The sequence below is a fragment of the Cupressus sempervirens genome, chromosome 3, assembly GCF_028749045.1.
Source record: "Cupressus sempervirens isolate cs-2001-9-10 chromosome 3, ASM2874904v1, whole genome shotgun sequence".
In the NCBI taxonomy this organism is placed as follows: domain Eukaryota; kingdom Viridiplantae; phylum Streptophyta; class Pinopsida; order Cupressales; family Cupressaceae; genus Cupressus; species Cupressus sempervirens.
In genome coordinates this window covers 138,916,615-138,930,191 of record NC_143120.1, presented here as the reverse complement: position 1 = coordinate 138,930,191, position 13,577 = coordinate 138,916,615, and the positions used below count along the sequence as shown (strand labels likewise).

The 13,577-nt window shown below is 39.5% G+C and overlaps 1 protein-coding gene across 4 annotated transcripts in view; it reads right to left on the bottom strand.

The window, feature by feature from the left end:
• Nucleotides 1-13,577, bottom strand: part of LOC149565143 (calcineurin B-like protein 3) — a 197,452-nt gene that overhangs the window by 60,625 nt on the left and 123,250 nt on the right. For all 4 annotated transcript variants that reach the window (XM_089818694.1, XM_089818692.1, XM_089818693.1 and 1 more), the window contains one exon: nucleotides 3,958-4,010. In XM_089818694.1, coding sequence (XP_089674820.1) covers nucleotides 3,958-4,010 — 53 coding nt within the window. The remainder of the gene's footprint in view (nucleotides 1-3,957; nucleotides 4,011-13,577) is intronic.

Here is a 13,577-nt window from a genome sequence, read left to right as displayed (position 1 = left end):
TGATTTCCTCCGTAACCCATGCCACATAGTTCTTGTTCATCTTGTAGGGCCGCTTCTGTACAGGTACTGCTCCTTCGATCAATGGGATGCGGTGCACACACAACTCTGGCAGTACTCCTTTCAAGTCCTTGTATGTCCATGCAAACACATCCTTATATTCCAAGAATATCTTGAATGCCGCTGCCTTCAATACTAGATCCCAGTTATCTCCCACCAGTATGTTGCGTGGTTCGGCTTCGTCTCCCAAATTCATAGTCTGCAGCATGGCTTCATTATATTTGATGGGCTCTCCTTCGGTGAATGCATGGGCGGGTGTTTCATCGAGCGGCGCATTTCCCTCTTTTACCTCCGTGAATTCTCTTGGAAATCCGTCATGGCTGTGTCCTTCCTCTATCATCAATACGTTGCAACTCTGAAACAGTTCATAGTCCTCTATCTACCAGTAGTAAAGACCGTTCACTGAATCCAAATCGTCATCTCCCTCCAATAGTAGGACTCCCTCCTGATCTTGTTCCATACGCTGCCTCCATTCATCCTCTTCTTCTTCGGAATCTGATGACAGAGCTTCTTCCGCGACCATTTGAGTGTGTAGATCAATGACGTATTTCCGGCCTTTGCTTTCAAGTGATAAAGTATTTTTCTTCCAATCGTGTTTAACCTTGGCTTGTATCAGCCACCCCCGGCCCAGAATGGCATCGTATCCTTTCCGCTTCAGCGGGATCATGACGAAATCCAAGAGGAATGGTTGGGTTCCAATCGTCACCAATTGTGCTATCAAGACTCCCAATGGTTTGATTCCATGTTGATCGGCCGTTAGCAACTGAAATGTAGGTGGCCATAATGTCGGCTGTCCCAACCTTTTCCAGGTATCCTCTGGTAACACATTGACCTCGGACCCTCTGTCCACAATCATGTCCGTCAACATAGTGCCGAGAATTCCCATTTCAACAACTGCTAGATAGCGTCTGAATGAGAGGGCTAACAGCATTGGATCTTCTGCACTTGCGCCACCTTCTTTCTCCCTTCCTTGCTCTGGTGGTAGCTTAATAGTTGGAGCTATATTCGTGAGTACCGTACGGAGTTGAGGCATAGTGAGCAACATATCATTTATCCTGACGGGTACCTCAGTTTGTAGTATTTGTCGTACAATGTTCTGTTCTGCGCAATTTTGTGCGGAGGTACCAATATTGTCCTTCAGGTGTGTCTTCTCTACCTGCGTTGCTTTTTGGATTTCTACCCGCACTTCCTCCAGTCTCTTCTTTTCTTCCGTCGGGTCAGGGTACACCTTCGCATGCTTCCGTGTGATGGCCAAAACCTCCTCTTCATCTGTCCCAATGGTGATCAAATTTACTCCCGACTTTGCACACTTGGCATCTTTGTGATCACCGGGTCCACACCATCTGCATAATAATTTTGGTCCGCTTGCTGTTGTACAGTCTCAGGCAAAGTGGCCCCACAAACTGCATGCGCGGCATTGAAAGATCGGTCATCCGTTCACATCGTACTGAATTCGAGTCCTCCCGCCATTATTGTTGTTGCCGCTGCTGCTGTTGTTTTGTCCTCACCAATTGTTTCTATACCCTCCCGACATGGCACCCTCCGTACTGGTGTTCCTGCTCCCTCCTGACGCAAACGCCTCATGTGTGAGGAACACTTGCTGAGGTCCTTTTGTTTTCAGATTGAAAGGCATTCCTTTATCAAATGTCCCATGATCTGGCAAATCTCACAAAATTGATCTTTCGGACAGAATCCCTTCATATGGCCTTCTTTCTTGCACTCGGTGCACCATAGCTCATTTCCCTTGGTCTCCTTCTGCATGTTTTTGAACTCTTTCATCATCTGAATCATGTCCTTTTGAAGCGCGCAGACCTTCTTGCTGTCCTTTTCGTCATCACTGCTCTCCTTGTGTGAAGATGCGTCGTCATCTGAATCAAACGAACTACTCTTCTTCTTCGTCTTCTGCTCACTTTCCAGGGTCATTGCCTGATTGTACGCTTCAATGTATGAAGATGGCGGCACGATCTTCATCTTCTCTTCTTTCGCAACTTCGAGTGTAGACCTTCAATGAACCATCTTTTCTGCAACCCATCAGCCGACTTATTCTCCATTTTATTGATCAAGTCCTTCAGCTTCCTGGTGTAGACTCGAACTATTTCATGCTTCCCCTGTTTTGTGTTGTATATCTCAGCTACGATTTCGTTGTCGTCGCGGAGCAATTGAAACTCGGCAATAAACTCCTTAAGATTATCCAAAGTGGTTAAGTTCTAGGGATCTACATCAACGAACCAATCAATTGCAACACCCCGTAGGGTAGCCGAAAACTGTCGGACCCATTCGTTTGTATCCGTTATGCCATTCGCCCTCTAAATCGTTTCGCAAGTTTTACAATGTCGGATGGGATTGGCTGCTCCATCACCATCAAATTTCGGCAACTTTTCCTTTGGTCCTGCCATTACTATTCAAAGTTGGGGGCTTTGTTGTGTAACTGCGTTGTTTTGCACTCCCGCACTGTTTTGGACTCCCGCACTGTTCTGCACACCCGCGCTGTTCTGTACACCTGTGCTGTTTTGCACACCTGCACTGCTCCTGACAGTCATGCTATTTGGTGAAGAAGGGTTTTTGTCAACTAAAGCTGTCCATTCCGAAAGTATATCTCGGATGAAGAGTTCACTCCACACTCGTGCTCCCTCGGCACTCCAAGTCGTGCGAATCAATCGCCTTCCGTCCGGATTCTCTTCCCTCGGCATATGCAGGTTTAGAAACTCCTCCCTTGCTTCTTCCACCAATACCACCCGCCGTCAAGTCTCTTCCAACAATTCTTCTGTGCTACGGTGTCCGTCAGTAATTTGTTGAAACCTTTGTCTACATTCAACCTGCTGTGCCAAAATTAAGTTTTCCTGCGCGGTGCATATTTCATCCTTTTCCTTCAGCTGATTCAGCGTTAGTCTTCATCCGTCTGCTTGCGTACCAGGTCCATCGGGCAAAGGCGCCAAATGTTTACCGTATTGAGTGAAAAAAGTAATGCATACAGGCAATAGATAACAATAGCAGAACTCCTTGTATTATTCACATATGCCAAAGACATTACATACAGACGATAAGATGATTTACAATGACCCAAGAGAGTGTATTAATACTTTCCGAAGAACCTTCCAGAAGGGGTCCGTCAGCTACATAAAAAGAACCTTCCTAAAGGGACCCATTGGCTAATACACAATTTTACCTCTGACATAAATTGGCTATCTATAAAACAATCTACAGGGGCAAACAAGAGTAAATACTAAACAAAATAAAAAAAGCTCCTACTTTGGTTTCTATGGTAAACCACCAATGTGCCAATATTAAACCAATAATAATTCACATTTCTTATTAATCTATAATATATTTAACAAGTAAGCCCATCACTTTGGTAAAGGTTGGCTACTTTTAAATACTATGATATTGCTCAAGCATCAAAAGTATTCAACAATGTTTCATCTTAACCATGACAAAACTAGCATGGTAGGTCTGGCTAATGCGATTATGTAATCATTCTTAAATAAATAAAAATATCTGGAAATGTGAATTTGGCACAACATTCAAAGTCCAAAAAATGTGCCTCCAAAAGGATTGGCACTTGAGGATTTTGGGTGCTCCCCTTGATGGTCTTCTTCTATTCATTACTTAATTGGATTTCCCCCTCCTTGTTCATTATTACAATTGATTAAGGGTATGTCCTTTTTTTACTAGCCCCTGTTTCCATTTGATTTTTGTCTAGGATTTCTTTTATGGTCCTAGTCCTCTTCTATTGTACCTCGCACCTGCTGTACATTTCAGTCCCAATGGTATATTTTTTGTCATTTGTGGATATTAATATATTCTTTCTTTCTGAATGGGTGATGATTCATTTCTCACCATTGTATTTAGCATAAATTTGTCTTTTACTAATTGGATAGCTACTGGAAGTGATATCCATACCTCTTGCCTCTCGATAAATCCTTGTTGCTTGAGGTCATATAGTTTGAAAGAAACTGTTTCCAATAAGAAACAAAAAACATTAAAATGCATACAGAGCTTTACCTGCACTTATGCTCAAACTAGTTGATATTTTAAACATCAGTATGGCATTACATGCCCACTAAGATTTCATGCAAATATCTGAATCTAACTAATGGAGAAAGAGGCAAGCTTTCTGAACATGTCAATTTATTTAAACATTTGAAATTCATTTATCTAAATGTTAGTTTATCAAGGGAAAAACTCATGGCAAGTGTATAATCTATACATAGAGATGATTCCATCCTCAAGAGTTTTTCAATCATTGTCTAACGGTCTAATCAAAGTCATTTTTTCTCTACTGGTTTGTAAACGAACTCTGAACTGTTAAAGTTTAAAATGCTTTAATTTCCAACGTCATGCCTGTTTCCTCATTTTTGAATTACAAATGACAATTAGTTAATGTATGCTTAGATGCCTAGATTTGTCAGTATCTTTGGTTTAATTGATAGAGCATTATTGGGCTGGATGGATTTCCTTTGGGTTCTGTATTACAAGGTCTTAATTATCTCAGATCTCTCATAAGAATGTCCAAAAAAACTCTGTAATCAATTCCTAGTTAGAAGGTAATTATTTTGAGTTGTCAATTCCCTCAAGTGTGACTTCAAGTTCACTTTGAAAGTAGACAATCAACTATGTAACTGCTTTCCTTCCGGTTCTGCATTGCAAGGTCTTAATTATCTCAGATCTCTCATAAGAATGTCCAAATAAACTCTGTAATCAATTCCTAGTTGGAAGGTAATTATTTTGAGTTTTCAATGGCCTCAAGTATGACTTCACTTTGAAAGTAGACAATCAACTATGTAACCAAGTACAAGAAGAAATCCTGAGACCTGATACTGAACATGGAGTACAAATTAGATCAATAAGAGGTTGATGACGTCAATATTCTCAAATGAAGTTCACAACATCTAGTAACTATAAAAATGTCAATTGTCAAAAGTATTCCAATTTTTCAAAATAGAAATAACCCAAAATCCCCTCTTGGCTTACTTGGCAACCATGAATGCAATTGTCACACCAATTATGCTGACTAGTGAGATCAGTATCATGATAACACTACTTTTTCTTTCATTTCCATATAGATATAGTAATTGAGTGTCATACTCACATCAATGCAAACATTCTCTCCAATGACCACTGGAGATTTTGAGCACAGAAAAGGAATCATAATCAAATTGTACCTTTAGCATTAGTGCAGCTGCCTGTATCATATATGATTCTACCAAGTGCTTAACAATGTTTCAGCTGCAACATTGACTTCGATTTGACATTCTCAAGGAGATAATCAGCAAAAATTGCAGCACTGGCTGAACATCTGTGTTTACCGAGAACTCTCTGTTTGGTGTAGCAATGCTGTCTGAACAAGGGTGTAGACCAGCTTAATGGTTGTATTTATTCTATTAAACTTAGTTAAGAATTCTAGCTTCTGCAATTGAATGACTATAATGAAATAGACTGCCATAAAGAGCCACTTCAAGTATAGTTTGTGTACTCTGCAAGTGCTCTCCAAGTTGCTGAGAACTCTTTTTTTCTGGTTGACAAGTTCTCGCATTTTTATAAATGCAAAACAATGTGTGGAAAAATGTCAGTGGGCGTAAAATGCTGATTAAATGTGATTTTTACATGTTTTTGCCATTTTTACAAAAATAAGTATGTTTCTTTGAGGGATCTTATTTTATAGTGCAAAAGTATGTTTCTTTGAGGGATCTTATTTTATAGTGCTTTCTAAACAGCTGAGTATTTGTCAAGTTGAAAGTTTTGGGCCTCCTAAGTACTCTACAAATCTGAGTCTGCAAACTATGACTTCAAGCATAAATTTTACCTATGTTCTAAAGTCTGGAATCATGAGATCTTCCCTAAGTCATACATGATGAAAAGAAACATAGTTGGAAAATTCCACAAAACCAAAAGCTCGCCAAGGCCCCAAAAAAATACTCAGCAAAACTCGGCAACCTAAAAATATGTGTAATCTCCCTTCTAGGTTTAATTGTCTAAACAATTTTTAAGCATCAAAGAGTCGGATCACAGTACATTGACTTCCTTTCTCTCTTACATCCTAATGATGATCATGTAGTGTGATCTGAAACACTGAGTTCTTACAAAATTGGTTACACAGTCAAACCTAGAAGAAAGATTACACTTAGATATGGATTGTGTAAATCTGATAGCATTAACCTAAAAATATGCTTAAATTTAATTAGAAATGCCTTTTTTTTTTGCAAAATTTAATAAGATTCTTTCAATGAGTCAATAAATGAGTACACAAAAGAAACAAGATGAGTCTATATATATTTGATTGATTTAAATGCAATTTGGGCACAAAATGGCATCCTAACATGGAATGGTGATGCTAGACTGATAGTCTAAAGTAAAAAAATGTAATGTCCCCTTCTCCCCGCTAGCTATTATGGCGCCTAGTTGGTCTATCTTTCCATCCGGATAGGCTAACGGCATGTGATTTAGGATGCCAGCCAGTAACAGGAGTTTTGGTTTCAATTGAGGAGATTTTAATGGGAAAGTCTAAGGTTAAAGTCACTTTATTTTATTGAGTTGAAATATAAAGTACTTTATTGTTTAAAGTCACTTTATGACAAAATGACTTTAAGTGACTAAAAGACGAAATAGTCTTTTATCCCACATTGCTAAGATGTTTGTATCTCTCCACACTTCGAGGTTACAAAAGAAAGCATTTGCATTGGGATTGTCACCACGAATATATGATATTTTTACAAATCTAAAAGGTTGCTTAAATGTGACTGGATTTTTCCTAAGGATGAAACCCCTTAAGGAAAGTGATGAGGCTAGACACAAACCTAGTACTCACGTTGCATATTCAGAGATAAGAGTTGAATTGATGCATTGATTTTCAAACTGTTGGAACTCCACGGCAAGTAGTAGATTTTGGCATTATAGGGTACCAGGCACATTCAGGAGATTTGACAGAACCGGGTGTTAACAGTAGACAATGTTGGCCAACATTCTCATTTTGGCATAGGAGCAATGGCAAAGTAACTCCATTCCAGCCAGGTAGGTTAGGGATATTAATAGGAATAAGTTGCAAGGATAACGTGATTGCCAGTCATCTAAAGCAGAGCACTGACTCACAAGATTGCACTAGTATTGAGGTAGCCGACTTTTCCATTCATAGGTCATAGCATTAGCAAGACTGCAGTCGCATAAAATATGGAGGTTACGAAGGAGAATCAAGTACAACCGGCCTAATGCAGGGGACACCACAGTAGACAGAAACCTGGTTGAGTGTTTGGAGGTGAAGACCGGACATGTTCTCATTGCACAATCAAACCTCCATACCAGTTCACATCAATTATCATGGGTCTGTCATTATTTTGTGTTTACCACATAGAGTAAACAGATTAATGCACACAATGAACAAGAATAGCAATAGCAGTACTCCTTTATTCACATATGCCAAGAGATTACATAACTGATGATAAGATAAGATCCAATCAAATGATTTACAATGATCCCAGACGCGGTATAAATACTTCCCACCGAACCTTCCCGAAGGGGTTTGTCGGCTACATAATAATCCTAATCTACCTATCGGCTACAAAATCTTTACCGACAACATGAACCCGTCGGCTACACAGTCTTTACCGACGACAACACCCTGTCGGTTACACAATATTTACAGACGACATCATCCCCCCAAAAGAAAAAGTCATTTCCGAACGACAATTACAAAATATCCAAGACAAATTAACAAACAAAATACATTAACTGGCTACTACAACAAGATAGATCTGTTTCTGTCACATCACTTTCACATTTGTCCCTTGCCTGCACCAAACTAGTCTCCAAACCACAATGCATTTGTAGCCTCTGCTAACACAATACTGTCTCCTTAATCAAGCTGACTCGGATAGCCACTGGTGTCGCTTTCTCTGCTTCCAACTCTTGGGTACACTGAGCCAAGTGTTGCCATACTGCCTTCAACTGGATGATCAGCTCTTCCCGAGCTCTCTACGCATCAACTAAGATAGCTTCACATCCAACACCTACTCCAAGTGCCTCTGGTACATAGACACTCCATGCCTGCAGCAACTCCAGGTTTCATCAACTGGTCACACTTCCCACGACTAATAACCGCAGCAACTGGTGGTCTAGGGGGCAGCGCCCCAGGCACACTCCCTGTCGCAATACAGGGCGAGGTCGAGGGGCAGCGCCCCTCGCCGCCAAGACCAAATTAGAACTTCAAACTCCACGCAAAACTACATGGAACACACTATTTTCATGATTTTCTTCCAACTGCTTGCATTTTCCACCTGTTTATGTCTTTCCCTTCCCCTCGGCATCATGCGTTACTCATTCTGAACTGTTTCAATCTGTCGTCTTTTTTTTTAATTTACTCATCCACCAATCGGATAACTTCTGAAACCCACACTGTGGGAAACAAGTGCACAACAGAACGTCCTTGGTACCAAGCATCCTGTCTGCGGGAGAAATGAGAGAAAATGGTGCACGCGGGAAGAAGAGGTCCAAACCGCGGAGAGAATAAGAGCATCCACGAGGACAAAGCTTACGCTTCAGCCACCTGTCCGCGGAAAAACAAGATAGCCCGCAGGGAAAGATGTTCACTATGCGAAAAAAGGCTCAGCAAGGATTTCATCCGCGATATCCATGGGAAGACTGAAACATCCGCGGGAAGGACATCGCAGAGATAGCAGTTTAGCCGCAGAGAACCGATCCGCCGAACTGGCCACGGAAAAAGAAGACAAGTCCATAGAGATAATATGAATGCCGGCCCGCCACACCATCTGCGGAAGGAAGAGATTAAGCCGCGGAAGCCACCTTGCAGGGAAGGAAAACCAACTGTAGAAGTACAAGGCTATCCGCGGGAGAACAGTGTTCAGCCGCAGGAAGGAAACAGTTTGAAGCCACGGCAAAATCTTTACCGACAACATGAACCTGTCGGCTACACAGTCTTTACCGACGACAACAACCTGTCGGCTACACAATATTTACAGACGACATTTTGTTCCTTCTGCATTTTTGGTTTGCACATTTGTTAATCTATATAAGGAACAAGAATTTTGTTACCAATATAGAATCGTTGGCCTAATGTCATGAATGAAAACTTTAGCACCATTTTATGTGTTCAAGTTTCTGATTATGTGTTTACTTGAGTTTTCGGTAACATTGGTTGACATATTCATTTCATAGCATTAATTTCAATGAAACAATATAGTAATGATACAATATTAACATTTGTTTAAAGGATTGGTTTGCGTGACAACCATTTGACAAAATTTCTACTAGCCATGGTATACATTATCTGATTAATTCAAATAGAGATCATTACAGTGGTATCAAGGCCATAGGTCCTGCCATCTTGTGGAAAATTTACTACATAACAGGTTGGAATAAATAGGAAAAATGACAGCGAGGTATGAGGAAGAAACCTTATAAATTTAGTCACCTCCAACCAGAACAAGCAAAGTCTTCAAAGCAGATTGACATTGAGGATAGTTATTCAATGGATGAAGAGTTAATTTTTGGAACAGGTGAACAGGTTGAACAGGCTAAACAGGTTAATAAGATTGAACAGGCAGAACATGCAAACAACATTCAAATGGCTCATAATGAAACTGAACCGTACCGAGAAGGGAAGCATTGTGGGCCATCAGAGATGGACAGAACAACATTGCTAATGTGCTTTAGCAGCTTGCAGGCACTATGCAGCAGTTAGCTCCGCCTCGCAGGCCAGCCCTAAGTCATCACAGTGGAGGTGGTAGTGTGGCAGGATCACTCCAAGCTGTTAGGACCCCCACACGAAACACAAACAGGCCTTTAATGCCCATTTTTAATACAGAGGAAGAGGTAGCACCACCAGCAGCACCAAACTTACTATCAGAAAACATTATGGTGATGTATGATGAATGGGATTTGTTTCCTGACCCAGTTAAACAAAATATGTCCATTATTCAATACTTAAATCAGAAACGGGAGATATAAAGATAGCAACAGGACAGGAGACCTAGAGCACCAAACAGGGACTTAAAGCATGCTATGAACAAACTATCTCTCCCTACATTTCATGGCAGCAGTAAGACATCTGTGAGAGCTTGGATTCACAAGTTAAACACTTACCTAACACTTAACCTATGTCAGAGACAGAAGCCAGCATATTTGCTACAATACATTTAGAGGGAGCGGCATATGATTGGTGGCATCGCGGGTTGGTTACCCAAGATCATTGTCTCATTACGTCCTATGAGACTTTCAACTCTAAGCTAATTACTCGCTTTGATAGGAAGGATATAGAGGTCTATTACAAGGATTTGGCACAGTTACGACGGGGTGGATCTCTAGATGATTTCATTGACGAGTTTCAGTGGATCTTGGTGATGGTTCCAAATATGTCAGAACAGCGTAAGGTAATGTTGTTCGTCAAGGGTTTACAGGATAGATATAGAGGTTTGGTTAAGGTACTTAAACCAAACACTCTGGATGATGCTATTAAGATCGCACGTGATCTAGAGTCACCCTCTTCAATATTACAGCCTCCTAAGAAAACGTATAAGGGGTCCACTTCATTCCAAAAGAACAAAAACCAGCATAAGGCTACACCTCCCAAGATGGACATTGAGACACGAAATGAACTCACGAGAAAGAAGCTATGCTTCACTTGCAGAGAGCCATGGACACCGGATCATAGATGCCTTGGCAAAGGCAAGATACATTATGTAGAGGTACTCTCAGAGGAGGAGGATGAGCAGCAGGAGGGCACCCATGTTGATGACAGTGATGAGGAAGAGAATGAGGATCGACCCCCTAGAGAGAGAAAGAAGGAAGGTGATGCAGAGGGATTTTAGAACCTTTAGAAAATCAAATACATGACTTCAAGCTTGACATGCATGAATGCAAATTTCAGCAAATGCATAGAAATTTAATGAAATGAGGGTCAACACATGAAGATGTTGCCCATTCAAATCTGCATTACAACTAGGTTTTCCTGTAACAAGAAAACTCAAGAACTTCATTCTATTCACTTTCTCCCAAAAAAAATCTCTCTCCAAAATCCTCCCTTACAATATGCACTCTTTCTCTTTTTGAAAAAACCTTCTAATATGAGTTTATTTTAATTTATTTTGGGTGAGTTAAAGGTTTCTAATTTTTGAAAATGTTTATGGAAAAATCAAAAAGAAGAAAATGATGAATATTCCTAAAGCATCATGTGTAGGCATTCAAAATGTAACCGCCACAAGAAAGCTATGATGGCTTTTTGGGAGTTACATTAGAAGGTTTTTTCAAAAAGAGAAAGAGTGCATATTGTAAGGGAGGATTTTGGAGAGAGATTTTTTTTGGGAGAAAGTGAATAGAATGAAGTTCTTGAGTTTTCCTGTTACAAAAAAACCCAGTTGTAATGCAGATTTGAATTCATGAAAAGGAAAGCCTGAAGTCATGTATTTGATTTTCTAAAGGTTCTAAAATTCCTCTGCATCATTTTTGGTATCAGAGCCCAGAAAAAGATCTGGGTAGGGAAAGGTAATTTGGTATTTGATTTTGAAGTTATATGGGGTTCCATGGAGGAAAGAATCAAATCACATATTTGTTTATGAATGCTGAAGGAGAAGGGATCCAAAGGATTTTTGGATTGATTTGTTATTAAATCACTTGGATGAATCAAAGGAAGTAAATCACTATCATTTGAAAGAGAAATATCTGAAGTTGAAACTATTGCATGCATGTCAACATTCCTTAAATCTGAAGCTTCCTGATTTCGGGCAGTGTGGTGGAAATCTTTTCCTTATTTTTTCATGAAGTATTTTCTTGTTATGCTTGATATATTTTTCAAAATATTATTGAATATACTCTCATCTGGTTCAAGTTTGGTTCATTTTCATTTAGAAATGAGCAAGTTATGCACAATTCTGTGAAGCTGGTCTGTTCAGATTTTAGATTTACAGTCCAAAGAAAAATTTATAGCAGTCACGTATGGTTTCACAGAGACCCAAAAATTGGTGAGAGGATAGTTCATTATGTTTTGAACAACTTTCATTCTTTCCAGAAAAATTTATCTCGTGATTTGAGGGGTCAAACAAATCCGTTTCTAAAAACTGTCCTATTTACTGTCACTGTTGCTACAGGAAGGCAGCAGTTTGGAAAGTCTTTTCTTTCTTGATTTTCATGGTGTCAGGAAGGAATGTGGTTGAAAGAAATTCAATTTTAATATTTGTAAATAAATCCCTAGCTCTAAAATCAGCAGCATTGAGTTGGACAATTTGTTTTGGTCATGGTTAAAGTATGGTTAGTTTTCTTTAGTTGAGGGGATAAGTGTTCGACAAAATTCCTGTCACTGTGAAGACACAATTACCACTACTTGAAGTCAATGAGTGAAAGAACAAGACTGATTTTTTGGTTGGAAAAAGATTTGTTTTGTTTAAGTGTCCTATGTTGCTGAAGCATTTTATGTTCATGTAGCAGATTATGTCACTGTAGCAAAATACAATGTGCAAATTGTGAAGGTTTCTAGATTGATGAGTGTGAGCCTTTGAAGCAACCCTTCGAGTTGAGTATATCTACGAAAGGTTTCCAGAGTGTAGCTCTGCATCATAATGGAAGAAGATGAAGTAGAAAGACAAAGCTATAGCCAAAGACATTCTATATTCCGAACAAAGTGTAAGTGCAAAAATAAGGTATGCAAAGTTATAGTTGACAGTGGTTCTTTTGAAAATATAATCTCAGTAGAAATGGTTGAGAAACTAAATCTTCCAAGAGTACCTCATGATTTACCTTACAGAGCATATGGGTTAGGGAATGAACAGTGGATTGATGTGTTTGAAAAATCATATGTTTCTTTTAATATTGGACCATATTTTGATACCATTGAATGTGATATTATACCTTTAAAAGATTGTCACTTGATTTTGGGAAGAGCATGGCAATATGACAGGTCAACCATATATGATTGTAGAGAGAACACATATACTGTCAACAAAGATGGGAAGAAGATGGTTTTGCTTCCATTGAAGGATGATGAAACATGGAAAGAATCAAGAAGTTTAGGTCTTATTGATAGGATAGCATTTCCAATGCATGATAAAGTGAAAGAGGAAGTGAAAGAAGTTTTGGTAGAGGCAAATGAAACTACAAAGAAGGCAGCCATAAAGAGTACAGATGTATGTGAAGTTGGTACAGAAATCTCAACAATGATAGATGTAAGTTGTCCTTTGGAAGGGAAAGGACATGAAGAGCAGAAAGAAGATAAATTGCAGCAAGTAAATGTTGATGAGAAGAATAAAGAGGAAAGTCCTATGGGATTTGAGTGTGATAAAGTTATGGTTGGAACAGTAATGTGTCTTTTGAAAATAGAGATGAGTACAATGCTGAAAGGTACTCCTATGAAAGAGAGTTTGGAGGAAAATAATGAAGCCTTCAAAATGCATGGTGTAGTGAAATGTCAAGAGCAATGGCATGAGGATGGAGATAAAGATTGTGTAGCAGCAAGTTCTGAAGAAGAATCTGATTTATGGGAAGAGTTTATAGCCATCATGGGAGAATGGCAAAGGAATGGT